The following is a 15,878-nucleotide window of genomic DNA, read 5'->3' as shown; positions in this document are numbered from 1 at the left end:
GAAGATTTTTATGCCAAGTAATTTGCTTAATGTAAGAAATGCTTAGCAGCACGGAACATTTCGTTAAAATACAAACTCTATTTATGTTGGAATAAAGATTGCAATTTATTACTAAACTTGAAACCCAAAAACCTTCTTAAAACAAAAAGCCCAAGAAAATGAACAAAAATCTGATAAAGTTTACAAAAAAATAATAATTAATTAAATTCGCCGTATTAAGTTTGCAAGATTCAATACATTTTTCCTTCTATTATTTTGCAACATTAATAGAATTTAGCAAAACATGCAATGTTGGAAGAAGGAATAATAAAAATTAGACAGGTTTTATTTGCTGTGGATACGCTAGATGTCGGGGGCTCGAGGTGCCGGCGGCAGAGGTGCGCGAGCGAGAGCCGCGATCGGCGGCGCACAAAACACCGCAGCTGGTGTCGCTGGCACTCTGGGTCGGAGTGCGGTGCTCGCTCGTCAGTGTGCTGCCCGGGAGCGAGGTCGGAGGTCAGTGTCAGCTGCGAGCCCGCCCGGTGCGCGCAGCCACTGACACCGACGACATGAACTCGCCCAAGATCACCGAAAAGATCTGCCGCAGCCTCAGCAGGAAGCACCAGAGCAGCACCTCGTCCATCAGCAGAAAGGGCGCCGGCAGCGACGGTGACATCTCGTCCTCGCAGGTCAGTTTTGTTGTCGCTCGCTCGCTGCGGTTGCTATGGATTTTGACTCGGAATGCGGAAAATGTGTGTCAACGTTATTTTTCTGCGAATAACTTTTATGCTCGCAGCTCGTTTTGATACAAATTCTTTGATAAAAGGAAAAAGGGATTTTTTTTTTTTTTTTAAAGGGTTTTTTATCCAGAAAGAGAGAGATCTTTTTTGACAAATTGATGTGACGAGAAATGTTAAAAGTAAAATAAAACACTGAAGCGAAGAAGTTATACATACTATATTTAATTTTTTGTTTATCTTACTTTTACCTAGCTATAATTAATTAGTTTTTGAATTGTAATAACTAGATTACGAACAATTTATAAAATAAATATAGCTTCATTTATTTATATTGAAGATCTTGAATATTGAGAAAATAAATAGCATTTAAAATTTCAAATTAAAAAAAAAAAAGGATTAATTATTGCCTGGGTGGTATTAATAATTTTCTTAATTTTATATAATTTTTAACACAACATAATATTGAATATAAGAAAACAAAATAATAAAATTAAAAAGATTTATAATTATGGATATATTTTAAATTTATTTAAATAAAACATATTTCGATTAAATTTATACAATTTTACTTTATGCATATTTAATGAACTTTAAAAAATGTTATTAAAATTTATTATACATACATTAATTTTGTATTTATATTATCTTTCTATGTTAATATTATTTTAAAATTTTATATAATTAATAATGTAGTTTTAAATTTGACGCTTTTTATGTTAAAAATATATATAAAAAACTGATATCTCTTATAGAGTTATTACATTGCTGTAAGGGCTAGAGCAGAATAACAATCTTAGTTCTGATTTGTTCTATTGTGATATAATAATAACACAGCATACTGAAGAATGATGCCTACTTTTTCAGTGTCATCATTATCACACAAACGTAGAGTGAACTGTAAATCTCTGAGCTTTTTTATACAAAGAAGTTAAAGTCGCCGACTGCAGATTGCAAAATGAGGCTAAACCAAGAATGTAGCGACGCGCGTTTATATTATATAAAAGCAGAGCGAAAAATGGGTTGGAATAATAGCTCTTTAACGTCTCTCTTTCTGTCCAACATTAATCTCTCCCAGGCTCAGCCAGATATAATACAATAAGTCAAAACAATCTCCAGAGTTTCCCACCGATATGAAGAGCACCTCTAGCTCTAAACTAGATCCCAGCATTGCCTCGTCGCGACTCGTGAAAGCTGCAACAACTAAACTGCCACTGCAGAGAGCGGCTTTAATCCTTTGATACATAATATGAAGCCGACGACCGCCTCTTCCCTCTCACAGTATTACACAAGAGCAGATTTTATGCGTGCGTGTATAATATGTATTAAAATATTTATATAATATTTCGCGGAGAGAGGCGACGCACGTCTCTGTATATTATATTCATGACGCAGATGCGTTTGATATAAGAAGCCGAGTTTCATTATTAATAATTAGCGCATTCGGAACAAAACCGGTGAGAAAAGTTTTTCTGTGTACATTTCAACTTACTTTGGGTGCACAAGTTTGGCTGCTCTTCGAATTCCCGCGAGAATTTGGGTACCCAGCTGCCACCCTTCACATTACATACGCGTCGTGTTTGCAACACCCTCGCGTTAAATTTGCAACAGACACCAGCCGCAAATTTTACCGCTTGTGGGAAAAATAAAAAGGAGAAGGGAGGAAACTTCAGGAACATTCGGAACTAGAAAAATTAAAAAAAAAAAATATCTTATTGTGTTTTAATAAAAAAAAATTCAAAGTAATATTAAGTCTGCTCATGTTAAAGAGCGACAGGGGAGCGGAAAAGTGAGAGCGCGCCAAGTCTGAAGATTATGAACTTTTGGTTTATTAAATATCAAGCATAAATTTAATTGATCAATCCTCACAATCAGGTTTTGTTTCGATGGGTTTGTTCATACTCAAAATTCTCTTTGTTGATTGAAAGTAAACTCCCCAAAAATATTAGCTGATCGATTGCCAGTGACATTTTTCATAATTAATTTTTTTGAAAATGTTGATGTTCATATTTTGCGTTTTATATTAATATCAATAAAAAGCCTCATATAGATATATTTTTTAGGTGTTCACTCAAGTATTTTTCTTGATTTCCCATGAACAATATTCTGACCTCTTCTGTCAGGCTGACAAAATTGCATAAATTTCAATTTTCAAAAATTGCATCACGTTCTCCTCAAATGCAGGCCATAAATAAAATTTCCCGCTTTTCCACTGCGTTATTTTATTCGCTTGGGTCGGAACCCTTGGCTCGCTCACACATTGATCTATGCCGCGTCAGAGGATTATTTATTCTTCCGCCCTTTCGCATTTGACGCGCTCGATCTGTCAAGAATCGGAGTTAGATGGAGCCCCGAATAATAAAGTCGAGAGAGACCCTTTTCCGACCGAGTCGGCGGAAAAGTTGCTCCCTCGTATTACTTTTGCCGAAGCATCAAAGCAATATAAACTGCATCGGATATACTGCACGGCTAGATCTATATATTTATTTTACGCCCGGGCGTAAACACTGGCGCGGCCAATGGCAAAGAACGCCGATATAGGGGTGCCGGCCGTGCGGATTAGGCTTCGGATAGGTAAATATTGCACTTGGGAAGACACGCGTGCTCTTTCTTTTCTGGTTCCTGAGGGGGGCACATTTACACCGAAACTGGCACGATCGCTGAATGAACCCGACAGGCCAAAAAATATCCAAGTTAAACCTGGCTAAAAGTAAGTTCAGATCTTTGAAATTGTGAGCGGCTCACTCGGTCACACAATATCAGTTGAGGAAAACCCAGAGGAGCGAATATATGTGATGTGGTTTTTGAGCATGATAATTATATAATAGTAATAGTCAATTTTGATCAAATGATCTTTTTTAAAATTTCCACCATGAAATTAAAAAAAAAATATCAAAATTAAATTGAAGTCTCATATGGAGTATTACATTAATCCCATATTTTTAATGAAGACATTTCTATAAAATCTAGATCCATTTATTTCAACATTTCATCAGTTCCACACTGTTTATGTAGATTCAAATTAGTTATTATATTAGACATTTATCTTACACGAATTAGATGTAGATAGTTCTCAACTAAATTATTTAATCACCGTTCAGAAATTATTAATGAGAAATTAACAAAAGTGTTCATAAATAAGTTCGCAAGTATATATAAATTTCAAAGTATTTATTTTTAAAACTTATAATATAAGCTTACTTTTCTTAAAACAAAAAAAGTTATTGTATCACTATTCCTAATAATTATTATTGCTGTAGTTGTGCATTAAATGGTAACAATATTTCTTTGGCATTAAACAGTCCTTTCCATGAATTTATGCTTTTTAAAGCACACCTGGCGCTACCCACAATAATAATAATAATAATAAAAGACTGAGCATCATGGTATATAGAGAAAGCAATTTATTTCTAAACACACACAAAATGCAACCGCAGCTGAGCTGTTCTGGCCAAATTTATGATAATGAGACCTCGAGGGCACATTTTGTTTACTTTTTTTTGTCTCATTACGTCGCACGTGTCCACGGTGAAATCGCGTGTTTATATGAAAAATAAACAATTCTGGGCCGCGGTTACCTTCTACCCACAGATAAGAACTTGAACTCTCTCCAGCCAAAAAAATTTATATCAACTATCCAATCTTTCATTCTAAAATTTGAAACACGCCAAAAAAGGCATTAAATTTATTCATTACGAGCTGGAATGTCATTTTTTTTTTAATTTTCGTCCATTCATTGACGAATTTTTGGCATTTCTCCCATTCATGAAGTGGCAGTTGATTTAATCAGCAATCTCAATTAAGCGTCGGAGTGCCGAGTGTGCATTCAGAGGTGCATTTTATTAAAAGGTTTTTTTTTGCTCTCAAGAGAGAAAAAGTGTTGGTGCCATTCAGCTGCAGCGCATTTCAAATGCAAGCACGAGTCTCTCACAGCCAGAAACTAGTTCAAGAGAGCGCGACACACACGCTTGCTGTGCGCGAGATAATGACAGCTCAAAGTTGCACCATTACTGTGCCCCTTTTTGCCTTTGATTTATGCAACGCCGCACTGTGCGGGCGAATGACTGCGGAAGAAGTGCCTCGAGGAGAATAATATAATGTATGTGCTGAAGCGTAAAGAAATTCCCAGGCATCATTTCATGCTCTTGCACCTTGCTTTATATTGATATTAATTATAATTATTTTTCTTTTTTCAATTAAATTTGGCATCAATTATTGCTGACTATAAAAGAGGATTGTGGAAGTTACTTGCTTTTTTTCTATAAAAATCTCGATTTTTGCAACACTTCAAATTAGTCAATTGTCAAATTATTTATTTAAATTTCATCCCCTTTATTACAAAGTAACATAAAAAAAAGAAAACGTATGCAGGCCTCTGATATAAAAACGGAAAAGGAACTGTGTATCTCATGCAAATTTGCCCATTCTATATATTTATTGTAGTGCTTTTGTTTGCCTCAAACTTCCCCTTTTATTTGCACTGAAGAGGAAAGGAAGATTGGGCACCATTTGCAGAAATAATCAGTCCTGCAACATCTCTGAAGCGCGTGTTTACAAAAAAGACGACCAGTCGTAAAAAGAAGGGGACCGAGTGATCTTTTTATGTTTGACTGCACTGCCATTCAATAAAATCGGCTTCCGACCTCAAAAAGCCGTTCGCAAATGGAAGCTTTTGCAAATTTCCTTCGTTTTTTATCAGCCAAATTTACGAGAGGTCTGATTGATTGCCAGACAAAGTAGGGGGCCATTTTTTTTTGCTCCAGAGGTTCCAAATCATTTTTCGCGACAGACGCAAATCCACTCGTCTCGGCGCTCCGCACGAATTTAACCCTTGGCTAGGACAATCGATAAGGGTCTCTCCTTTATGCGAAATATTTTACACTGGCAGAATCATCATATGTTATTCATCCCCCTGTGTAATAATCCAGCTTGCTGCTCGGCTCGCCGGAATAACGAATTGAGCCGAAATTACTTTCAGGGGCTTCCCAGGCGGGAATAAGCCCTGTGCTGGTGCGCGCGCGAGCCAAAGCCAAATAATAATGATGCCAGCCACGTGTTTAACCGGGCAAAAGTTTGCAGATTGAATTGGTGCTCGTCGATTTCAGTCGGCGCACACGATGAGCGAGAACGCTTTCCGGCCCAATGAGCCCGTCATTATCTGATTTGAAGCTGGCAAAGTTTGAGCTTTGGGAGTTTGAGAGGTCCTTTGGGAGTTTGAGAGGTCCTTTGGGAGTAATAGAATAATTTCAGCGTACTTCGAAATTCGCCAAATTAAGTTTGGAAACTTAAACAAAGGGGATATCCACGGGATTGATCTTTTGAAATAACCAAAGTTTATTTTAATACTATAGACAAATTGAAAATTACAAATTCTGTGAAATTGAGTATAATTAAATGCTAATTCAATTAAAAATTTTAAACAAGGTCATTTTATTTAATTTAATTTTTTTTCATCAAACCTATTTCATCCTGGCCAGTATTTTCAAAGAGTTTTTGACAAAATCTAACTCTTTCTTCGAAGATTCCAGTCGCATAAAAATCAATTTGAATACTGCAGAGGAACCTTAAGAAAACCGAGTTAATCCTAATTGGCTGGAATATTTATTAATTAAGTCTTGATTTTATTTTTAATATACATTTCATTTTGCCAAACTTTAAACTGGTAAATTTTACGTCTTAAAAGCTCAAATATTTGCCTGCGCCGGAATATTCAGGAGTCTAAATTGAGCATCAAGTTGAGAGAGAAACATAAAAAAGGGCAAAATTGCCCGTATATCTTGCAGGGTAGCATCCCCAAGTCTCTCGCGCCTCTATTTACGCAACCCACATTTCGCCGACACCGGCAGTCAACTCGGAAATTTATTCGCACCGCCGTGGACGACAAAAACCGGCGACGGCGGCGGCGTCTTTTGAGGAAAAAGACCCACGTCAGTGAATAAGGACAAACACAATATTTGCATATGCACACATACACGCGGGAGTGCTTTTGCGAGAATATGCGTCTTGTGTCACGCTGCGGGCTTCTTCTTTTTGTCATGCCACATTGCGAAATTGTCTTAAATGATCGACCCTTGCATTTTTTCCCATAGCCGAGGGCGCTTCTGGTGCTCGGCCAAAGCGCCAGTCGACTCTGCGCTTGTCAGCGCAATTTGGCCACTTTGTTTCTTTTTTATTTTATTCATCCGCGTTGAACATTGCCGATTTCAATTTGCGTTCGAGTGCCTCTCCGTCCTTATCTTGTATCCACGAGCACTTTGCTTCTTATGAGAAAATGTTTCAGTCCGGATGTTGCTAAAAGCCCATTTGCTTGATGACCAGAGGACCCTTTTAGAGAGTGATTCTTTAACAACTTCTGGGAGTTTGCTCAATTTTCAAAGGGAAATTTTGATTCAATGAACCAAAATTTTCACAGAGTGTACTTTTGTTGATTTATTTTTAATTTTCTGCAGAAATAGTTCAAGTTTTAGTAAACATATTTCAAAAAACGTTCTTTAACAAAGAAGTTGATTTTATTAAAAAAGATCAAGAACTTTTGTTCATATTTTAAGGTCTCTAAATTGTTATCAACTTTGAAAAACATTACATTAAATTTACAATGTTTTTAAGTTTATTTTACTTACATTGTACAGCTCAAACCAGAACTCGCTCAAAATAATTGAGTTGTAAGATATTAAAACGAAGCCAAGACGGAGTGAATAGGGCTGGCAGATTTAATGATGCGGTCGATCTTCATTCTCCATTCACAAAAACCTCTGGTCTTTCGTTTGCGGCGAAATAATAGAGGGTGGCAGAGTATGCAGGGTGCGCGCATCAATATACGCCGGGCGCCGAGAGCTGTTCATCTCTGCTTGCAAATTGGCCCACGCGTTTTGACAAAAGCGCCGCGCTGCTTCAGTGCCGTATACGTAAAATCAATTTTGCCTTATTGCCAGGAGTGTTTATATTCTCTCGTTGCGAGGCGGAATTCGCTCGCACGCGAGCACCAACGCCACCGTTCTCGCATTCCTCGCACTTAATGGACCAATTAATTTCTGTGCTCGCAGGGCTCTATTCTGGAGAGGGTGAAAAATGACAGAGTCACTCCGTCAAGGTCGGAAGAGGACCGCCACCGCAGGACCATCATCGTTGAGAGGAAGAATGGCACCTTCGGATTTACACTGCAGGTAAGATTTTTTGAAATTAAAAATAAGTAATTTTTAAAAATAAAATCGTAAAATTAGGAACAAAATTGCAGATATTCTGCTCTAATATTAATTATAAGCCAACTAGATGAAATTTTAACCGGAATTAAAATATTGATAAAATAGTTCACTAGGAAATACGTTGGCTTGTAGAATCATGGTAGAGCAAAGATTAAAAATGGTTTAAAAGTTTTATTTTCAAGACTACAACGTTTTTCAGAAGCAATTTGAAACTAAAGGATAATTATTAAAACAAGAAGCAACATTGAACATTATGATCAACGTAGAACGTAAATTTATCAATAATCTGGGCAATGTGTAGGTTACACACACAGTGATAGTTTACAATACAAAATTATCCGTTATGAGGTATTGTTGGAAATGAAAGTATTAAAAATAACTCAAATTTTAATAAAAATATAAAAATTATTTAAAAAAATCCTTTTTTACTGCTGATGATGATTTTTTAAATTTAGTTTTAATTACTAAACTTAAGTTTTTACAAATTCCTAAATAACCAGTATAAAACTCAAACTTCGATGACACGACCCTTCATTAGTCTGCCTCCGCCATCATCCTCCTTCAACTTGCTTCATCTCTTTCATTTCCGTAGTTCTTTTTTCTTCTAAATCCCCGACGTCCATTAGCCGGCGCATAATAGACAGACGGGCTCACCTGCTTTGATCCCCCGCCGCAAATTTGCATAACGCTTGGCCACGTGGATGCAGATCTGACCTAAATCCCGGCTTGACTGGCAGCGTAGGTCGGGGCAAACAAAAAGTGGAGCTGCTGACAATTCGCTCAGCTCGCGCCAATAACTCGCCGCGTCACTCGCACGTGGTGTTTTCTCGCCCCGATCAGAGGGTGGCTGCGCTGCAGAGATCTTGTTCGCCGCACGCCAGGGTTGTGACCCAGACTATGCATCTGCTCCTGGGCTGCAGACGAGCAAGACTGACCCCAATTGGTGCTCTCGGAACAAACCAACCTGCATTTAATCATTCGCACACACTAGCTGCGGGCAGGAGGCTAATGGAATTACACGCGCGTACACAATGCAAACCTTCTTTCCGTTAAATTCGTTTGCCGCCGTAGTTATTGATTTTGTTGCAAAAGCTCTTTTTGCTGTGTGCGAAATAAGGTTAGTCAGCTGGCGGCTCGTTTTATGCCAGCACATAAAAATTAATTAGATAATGCGCAGGGAAAAAGTTGAAAGCCAGTTTTTTATTCCGTTCTCGCGTCGAGTACGATTGGAGGCAAAATGAATCAGACACATACTGATGACGAGTTTTAATGAAATTTGCAAAAAAAAAGCCAAAGACTAGATAAGAGTTTTATAAGCAGATGAATTGTTTTTATTTTGAATATGAATTTTACGTTTGAAATTTGAAATTTGGGCAAGAATCTAAAAATGCAAAATATTCCAACATTATTAACTAATATTCGATGGATTTTTATAGCTGAAAATGTAATTGTTTTAATTCAAAATCTTTAAGAATAATACAAATTTTTCTTGAAGACAAAGATTAAAGCCGACCAAATAATTTTAAATGAAGATTTAATTTTGAAAATTGTGATTACTTCCCTCATATAATCTATGATTATGAAGAAATTGACATTGTCCTATTTATTGTGTTCTCTCCTTCATCTAACGTTTGCTTGGTCAAACATCAGTTGCTGATAAAAGGCGTGTTTTTTTTTTTAAATCATTGATTTTTTTATCATCTGAAAACAACAGCTACTTTTTCGCAAATCCCTCTTCCCTTTTGAAAGGTAGAAAGGAATTATTTTTAGCGCATTTCTGTGGGTGGATGTGACACAATTGTCTGAGAGAGTTGGCTAATGACGCACAAAACGCGTTTGAAACGCTTTTGCGGCGTTGAAGTGCAAAGCGGCTCGGTGCGTGGGCCACTGACAATTAATCAAGCAAGGGCTGCAAAAATTGCCAGGCAGCTCACATGGACAAACAACAACCCGGCGCACTCTAATAAATCACGCTGGTCTGGGAATTCTCCAAAAGAAAGGATCGGCGAACACAAATCCATGGCCGGCATAGGAACTTTATCATACCATTTTGATATCTTCATAATGACGAACTAATTTATCCCTTTGAAGGTTTGATGCTGTTTGCAAATTAATTGATGGAAGAAAAAAAACAGCTGCAGATTAATTATAGCTGAGAAAGCTAAATCTTAAGAAGGAATTAACCCTGGAATTGACGTTGCATTTAAAAAACAAAACAACGTTTTTAAAAAATGTCATTTTATTCTAAAACAAATTTAATTTTTATTGATTCTGCTTTTTTCAAAACTATTTGGTCATTATAATATATATATTTATTTAATTATTTGTTCAATAAAAGGTATATTTTATTCATCATAATAATTTATATACGTTAATTGTATTTTTCTAAATAATTATTTATAAATTCTATTTTTTTTTATATATTCGTTATGTAGAATAACATCTAATTTATTCACCTTATGTAAATGAATTAAGACGAAGTAAGGGTTTTTTTACTCAAAATCTGTATTGATAAATCAAATAATTTTAAATCCAAAAATTGTGGATGAAATCTTTTTTCATAAACCACCCTTAGTTAATATAATTTAGCTAGTTTTTCTCCAAAGTGAGATGGATGTGTCGGTGGCACACACGTGACGCTGCACGTCATCCAGCCTAATGCAGAGCAATCAGCAAATCACCAGGGATCGTTTTAACGGGGGGTGACGTTCATCGAGCGCACACCACAACAAAAGTCGTAATTCGGGCAAATGCAACAAGACATCTTGTTGGGCAAATGGGTCGCACCGCCGCCCAAGCCACCCCCAGACACGCTCAACAAACAGCAATTAGCCTCTCCTGCGGCGGCCGTTCGTTTCGCCTTGCGGCCAATTTCAGTTCAGGCACAAACCCGAACTGTGCGGTCTAAAATCGCCCTAAAAACTTCAGAGGAGTCATAGAGACGCAGAATTATTACTTGAATTTTATCGGTTTTTCGGTTAAAAAAGGGTACATTTTCAAACCTAATGAAAAAAATGTCATTTTTAGTATGGTTTTGAGAAGATTTAAGTTAATTTTGTTTACAATAAATAGCGCAACAAATATGGTTTAAGCCTGCTGGCTTTAATTTTTAATTTCCAGTAAAGGCTCCATCGTTGTGTAAAAATCAAGGCAAAATCATAATTAAATTTATCTCTAGCTAATTTTTTATGTTGAACAATCAGTAGCAATAAGGACACTGGAATCATAGGATTTTTCACCTTTTGTTACGAAAGTGTTGTAGGTCAATTTGATTGATTTTCTATCCTAAAATTGGCTTTTTTTCTAAACAATTTGTATTATTGTTTTTTAAATTATAAACTTTCGTTTTTTTTTTAAAGTTTTTGTCGTTTCTGTCGATTTTAAGCAAATGCCAAGTGGTATAAATTCACTTGCTTCAGGAAAATGCGCATTTTCAAAACGTTGCCATTGACGTAGAAGAAGTCTATGAAAACAAAAGGTGCGCGAGCCTTTTATTATGACTCGACGAAATTCCCAACGGATTATGCGTGCATGCATAAAAAAATTAATGTATACTAATGGCCAGCGGCATGAGTAGTTTAATTAAGAGCGTACGTCTGCGTGCGGCGGCCAGACAATCGATCGGGCGGCAAAAAGTTGCGACGCTAATTAAAAGCCTCGCTGATAGACTCTTTGCTCGCAATGCAGGCGAATTAATGAAGAGTCACTGTTTAATTGGCGCGTCGAGAGCCGGAGAGATTTCGTGTCAGCAATTGCCACGAGTCGGCGATTTGCGAGCGCATAAACTCTCGTTCGCCGGTGTGATCGGTTTGGCCGGGCACGTCATGAATATGGAAATGTAATTTGAGCAGATTGGGGGATTTGGTTTCTGTGATATCGCAGGCAATTCCAGTTTGCAAAACACGAATTTCAATCAGGTATAGGCTTAAAGGCAAAAATGTATTAGGATTTTAAAATTTTTTAAATTTTGGCAGGTTTTTTTAACTTTCTTCACTTGATTTCCTTTCAAACTTCACGACAGTATTTATCTTTCATCAAAAAATCATGTTGAAAGAGGTTAAACAGCTCAGGACTGCAAAATAATTGTTAAAGACTGTTATCTTTTAGTATAATAAACATAGCAAGCATTTTGATGAAGTTAAAATATTATTTTTAGTTTCCGAGAAAATCAAGCTTATTTTTCTATTTTTTATTTTTTTTTATTTTTCTAGCATTTGGCAATAATTGATTTCTGCAAATAAATGATAGCAAATAAGTTTCACGATAGCAAATGACATTTTGGTCTGCAAAATGGAAAAAAATTTCATATATTCTTAAATTCCTGTGTTATTGTTGGAGATACAAAAGTGTTTAATTATAACTGCGCTGCAAAATAAACTGGGCGGAGGATTTTTTTTTAATATTCTCGCTGCAATTAAGGTTAGAATGAACCTAGCGAAAGGTCAAAAATAAAATATCTACCCATTGAAATTCAGCAATCTGAACACCAACCTTGTGATAGCCAAAAGTAAGATGCAATGACATGTTAAACATTGTTTGCTAAGCCGTTTACGGATTGTAGTATAAAAATGTCTTGACGCTCAATTCAATAATCAGGACTTACTTTTAACACTGCAAAGTTTATTATTGAGTTTATTAATACTTAAATATAACTATAATAATTATATATTAAATATTAAACATAATGATTTCAAGTTTTTGTTTTATTTATTTCAAATTTTTTATAATCTTCTAATATATAATTATATCAGGTTTTCATTTATAAATACTTTGTTTTTTTTAAACATGTTTTATAGAATTTTATTAATTAGAACGGTTTAAATTAATAAATTACAAAAAATAAATAAATAATGACGCAAAATGATATAATATATCTTGTTATAGTTAAACATTTTGTTCCAATGTTCGGTTGTTTGTTTTGGGATAAGTAATAATTATATTCAAATAGAGTATTATCAAAATAGAAGAAAATAATAATAAAATAAATTGAGTGGTGCCTTCTGTACCACCATTAAAGGGCACAGGCCGACAAGACTATGCCTTGGCCTGACCCAAAAAAAATTCAAGCCTTTTAGAGAAGCAATCTGAGTTTTAGGGACAATGCTGAACTTTTCCTGTATAATTCGTTTTATTATTCTTTTTTCATAAATCATTGAACTCACCCACGCCATGCTAATGCTAATATCCAGAAAAGTTTTTATCTCGCATTCCACGACACACAGCAATACTTTCCTTGACAGCGAAAACAAGCAGACGATTTTTCACGCGCGCAAATCCTCAGTGGGAACATTGAACGCGCCCTCTGACTCTACAATACAGTACATCAATGTTCCCCTCGGTGGTGCAAAAACATTTTGCGGGCAGATAAAACAAATTTGGCACCGGTCCACATCTCTCTGCACTGGTGTTGCCGCTTTTCACTTTGCACCAGCCTACAATGGTCCTATCCCGATCGTACATTTGTACAATTTGTTTTCCCTTTTCCTAATTTCGCCGGCCGCTCTCGGTGTTTCGCCGAGTTTAATTTGTTTTTCTGCAGTATAACTCTTGCCACTTTATGGCAGCGCCACTTTAATTTCCCTGGTTGCCGCACGTCCGTCGTGCCTCCGCCGAGTAATTCAGCAAACTTGATTAATTCGCGAGCAAATTCGCTCGTTTGCCGACGGTGTGCCGCGGGTTGCCGTCGCTGCACCCTTTGGCCCCGCAACATTCTTCGGCGCACGAAGGGGGACTTTTCAATTTGCGACGGAAATGAAAGCTCGCGCTGCTCTCTGTTTGGATTTTTGTTTGTTTGGGATGCGAATCTCATCTCGGCTGAACTTCCTCTTATAATTATCGCAACCCAGGCAAAAACTCTTTACTTCCGGAGCCTCTTTTCTATACATTTTCCAAGCCCAGTCTTTGCACAATTTTTAAATTAAGATTCAAATTTATTTCATGTGTGCAGATCAAATATTGGAAAAAAAAGTTGTTTTTCTAAATTCTCTGGTATCGAAAAAGCAAATGCAGAATTTTCTTCTCATTTTGTAATCTTTAAATTTAATTTTCGGCGATTTATGGTTTCGCGAAGAATGGATAACGGTTGTAATTTTAATTCTCCTTGTCATATTTGATAACAAAGAAATATATTCTACTATACTCGCATTTTCATTAAAAAGATTCATTTCATTATGTAGCGGAGGAAATACACAATCGCAATTAAAAATGAAAAATTCCTCTTGAAACCACTAATTTATAACAATTCTGTATTACTTGATATCATGAGAGATGCTAACAATAAGATATTTTTATGAATGAATGAGATTTATTAAACACCATAGGTGTACAACAATACATATAACGTACAGCATGAGAATATTAAATAATATTCAATATTGACAAAAAATTGCACTTTTAATGTAATCTCATCTGGGTCCTGAAACTGGAAAATAACTTTCACGACACAAACATGAGATACTATAGCCTTGCACTTCTCTTAAAACAATTTAAAAAAAGGCCCTCACAATATGTAATAATAAAGATTTTACTATGGTTATGATGCAACGTCAATATTATGTGCTGAAGTTTGTATTTTATTAAATAATTTGAAATCATATTTTGTATTTATAATTTCCTTATACTATGAAATACCAGGAGAAGTAAAAGTTATCATTGAAATTTCAATGAATATAATGTTGTGCAAAAAATATTATATGTATTTTTTATACTAAATTTTATATTATTTCATTCATTGCATTTTGCATTCATTGCATTAATTTCTTTCAAAACATCAATGCAAACTTAGCATTTTAATAATATTATAAAAATATTATAGTGCTTTTAAATTAATATTAGAAAAAAAAATTGTATTTTATAACAAAAATTATCAGTAAATATTATTGAAACAAATTATATTATTTTTATTATAAACGTAATATTTTTTAATGCTTGATTGCAACGTTATTTTTAAAGCTCTTGTAAAACTTGTAAAGTGCATCCTGGATTGTATTATTTTCAGAGTTTCCTAGAATGCAAATTAATTGTGTTTATTTTAGAAAAAGCTTTTCCCTGTTTAGTCTGCGTCCATTTCCTGTGCTTGTTTTCGCTCTCATCATAAAAAAAGTACAAGCCAGGTACGCGCGGGCCTCAATTAGCACATTTTTTTGCGACAAGTCGCGTAAAAGGCACGTTTTTATATTTTTAGCCACCGTGGCTCGCTGGAAACGAACGAGATGAAAACAAAAGATAAATGGCACGCAATAAAAGGGTGAAAAGTTCAGTCTCTCTTGTGCTTTGTCCCGCCCACGCCGCGTATAATAATACAGCGCATATATTTTATGCAAACCTCGTTACCCCATTCTGGCCTCCGTCAGAGACGAGGGGTGAGAGAGGGTTGATTTATACCTGGCCAGTCGAAAAGTGACCAGAGGAGATGCATTAAGGGTGACCTTAATGGTGTGTGCATTTGCGGTTTTTGGGGCTCGCTGTGTTTAATCAGGCTTGGGGATTATAAATCATGTTTGAAGACTGTGTGGAGCTCCACGGGGTCTGAGGATAATAAAATCCGCAATGGGGTCGGGGTTAAATGTTGGCAAAAGGTTTTATTAAATCATGGATTTGCTTATTAGTTAGGATTTTGTGACAAGATATAATGCCAAAATTATTATTTTTATGTTAAATGAAGACAATTATTTAGTCCTTTGATTATACACATATCGAAGAAGATAAAAATAAACGTTGAGTAGAAAGCTTTGTGAATTTCTTCTCCTGTGTGACAACAGTTACAACCAATTTAAATAGAAAGATGGTATATATTAAGTATAAATAATAATAAATGCTGATTTTAAATTGCTTTATATTTATTGATAATCGAGACTGCTTTTAAATTTAAATGCATTTACGTTATTAGGACAAAAAAAAAATACTCGCTATAATTGAGACTCGGAAGTTTGAAATTTGAGTCAATAAATCCTAACAGAAT

General features: G+C 35.7%; 1 protein-coding gene across 1 annotated transcript in view; it reads left to right on the top strand.

Annotated features, from left to right (window-relative positions):
* The first annotated feature begins 426 nt into the window (after positions 1-426).
* Positions 427-15,878, top strand: part of LOC132193562 (uncharacterized) — a 33,110-nt gene continuing 17,658 nt past the window's right edge. Inside the window, exons 1-2 of the mRNA XM_059614311.1 lie at positions 427-668; positions 7,760-7,879. Of these exons, the coding sequence (XP_059470294.1) occupies positions 549-668; positions 7,760-7,879 (240 nt within the window). The 5' untranslated portion in view covers positions 427-548. The remainder of the gene's footprint in view (positions 669-7,759; positions 7,880-15,878) is intronic.

This window comes from Neocloeon triangulifer, unplaced genomic scaffold (genome assembly GCF_031216515.1).
Source record: "Neocloeon triangulifer isolate White Clay Creek 2 clone unplaced genomic scaffold, ASM3121651v1 ptg000004l, whole genome shotgun sequence".
NCBI lineage: Eukaryota > Metazoa > Arthropoda > Insecta > Ephemeroptera > Baetidae > Neocloeon > Neocloeon triangulifer.
The sequence above is the reverse complement of the archived record's forward strand: the minus strand, read 5'-3'. Positions and strand labels throughout refer to the sequence as shown.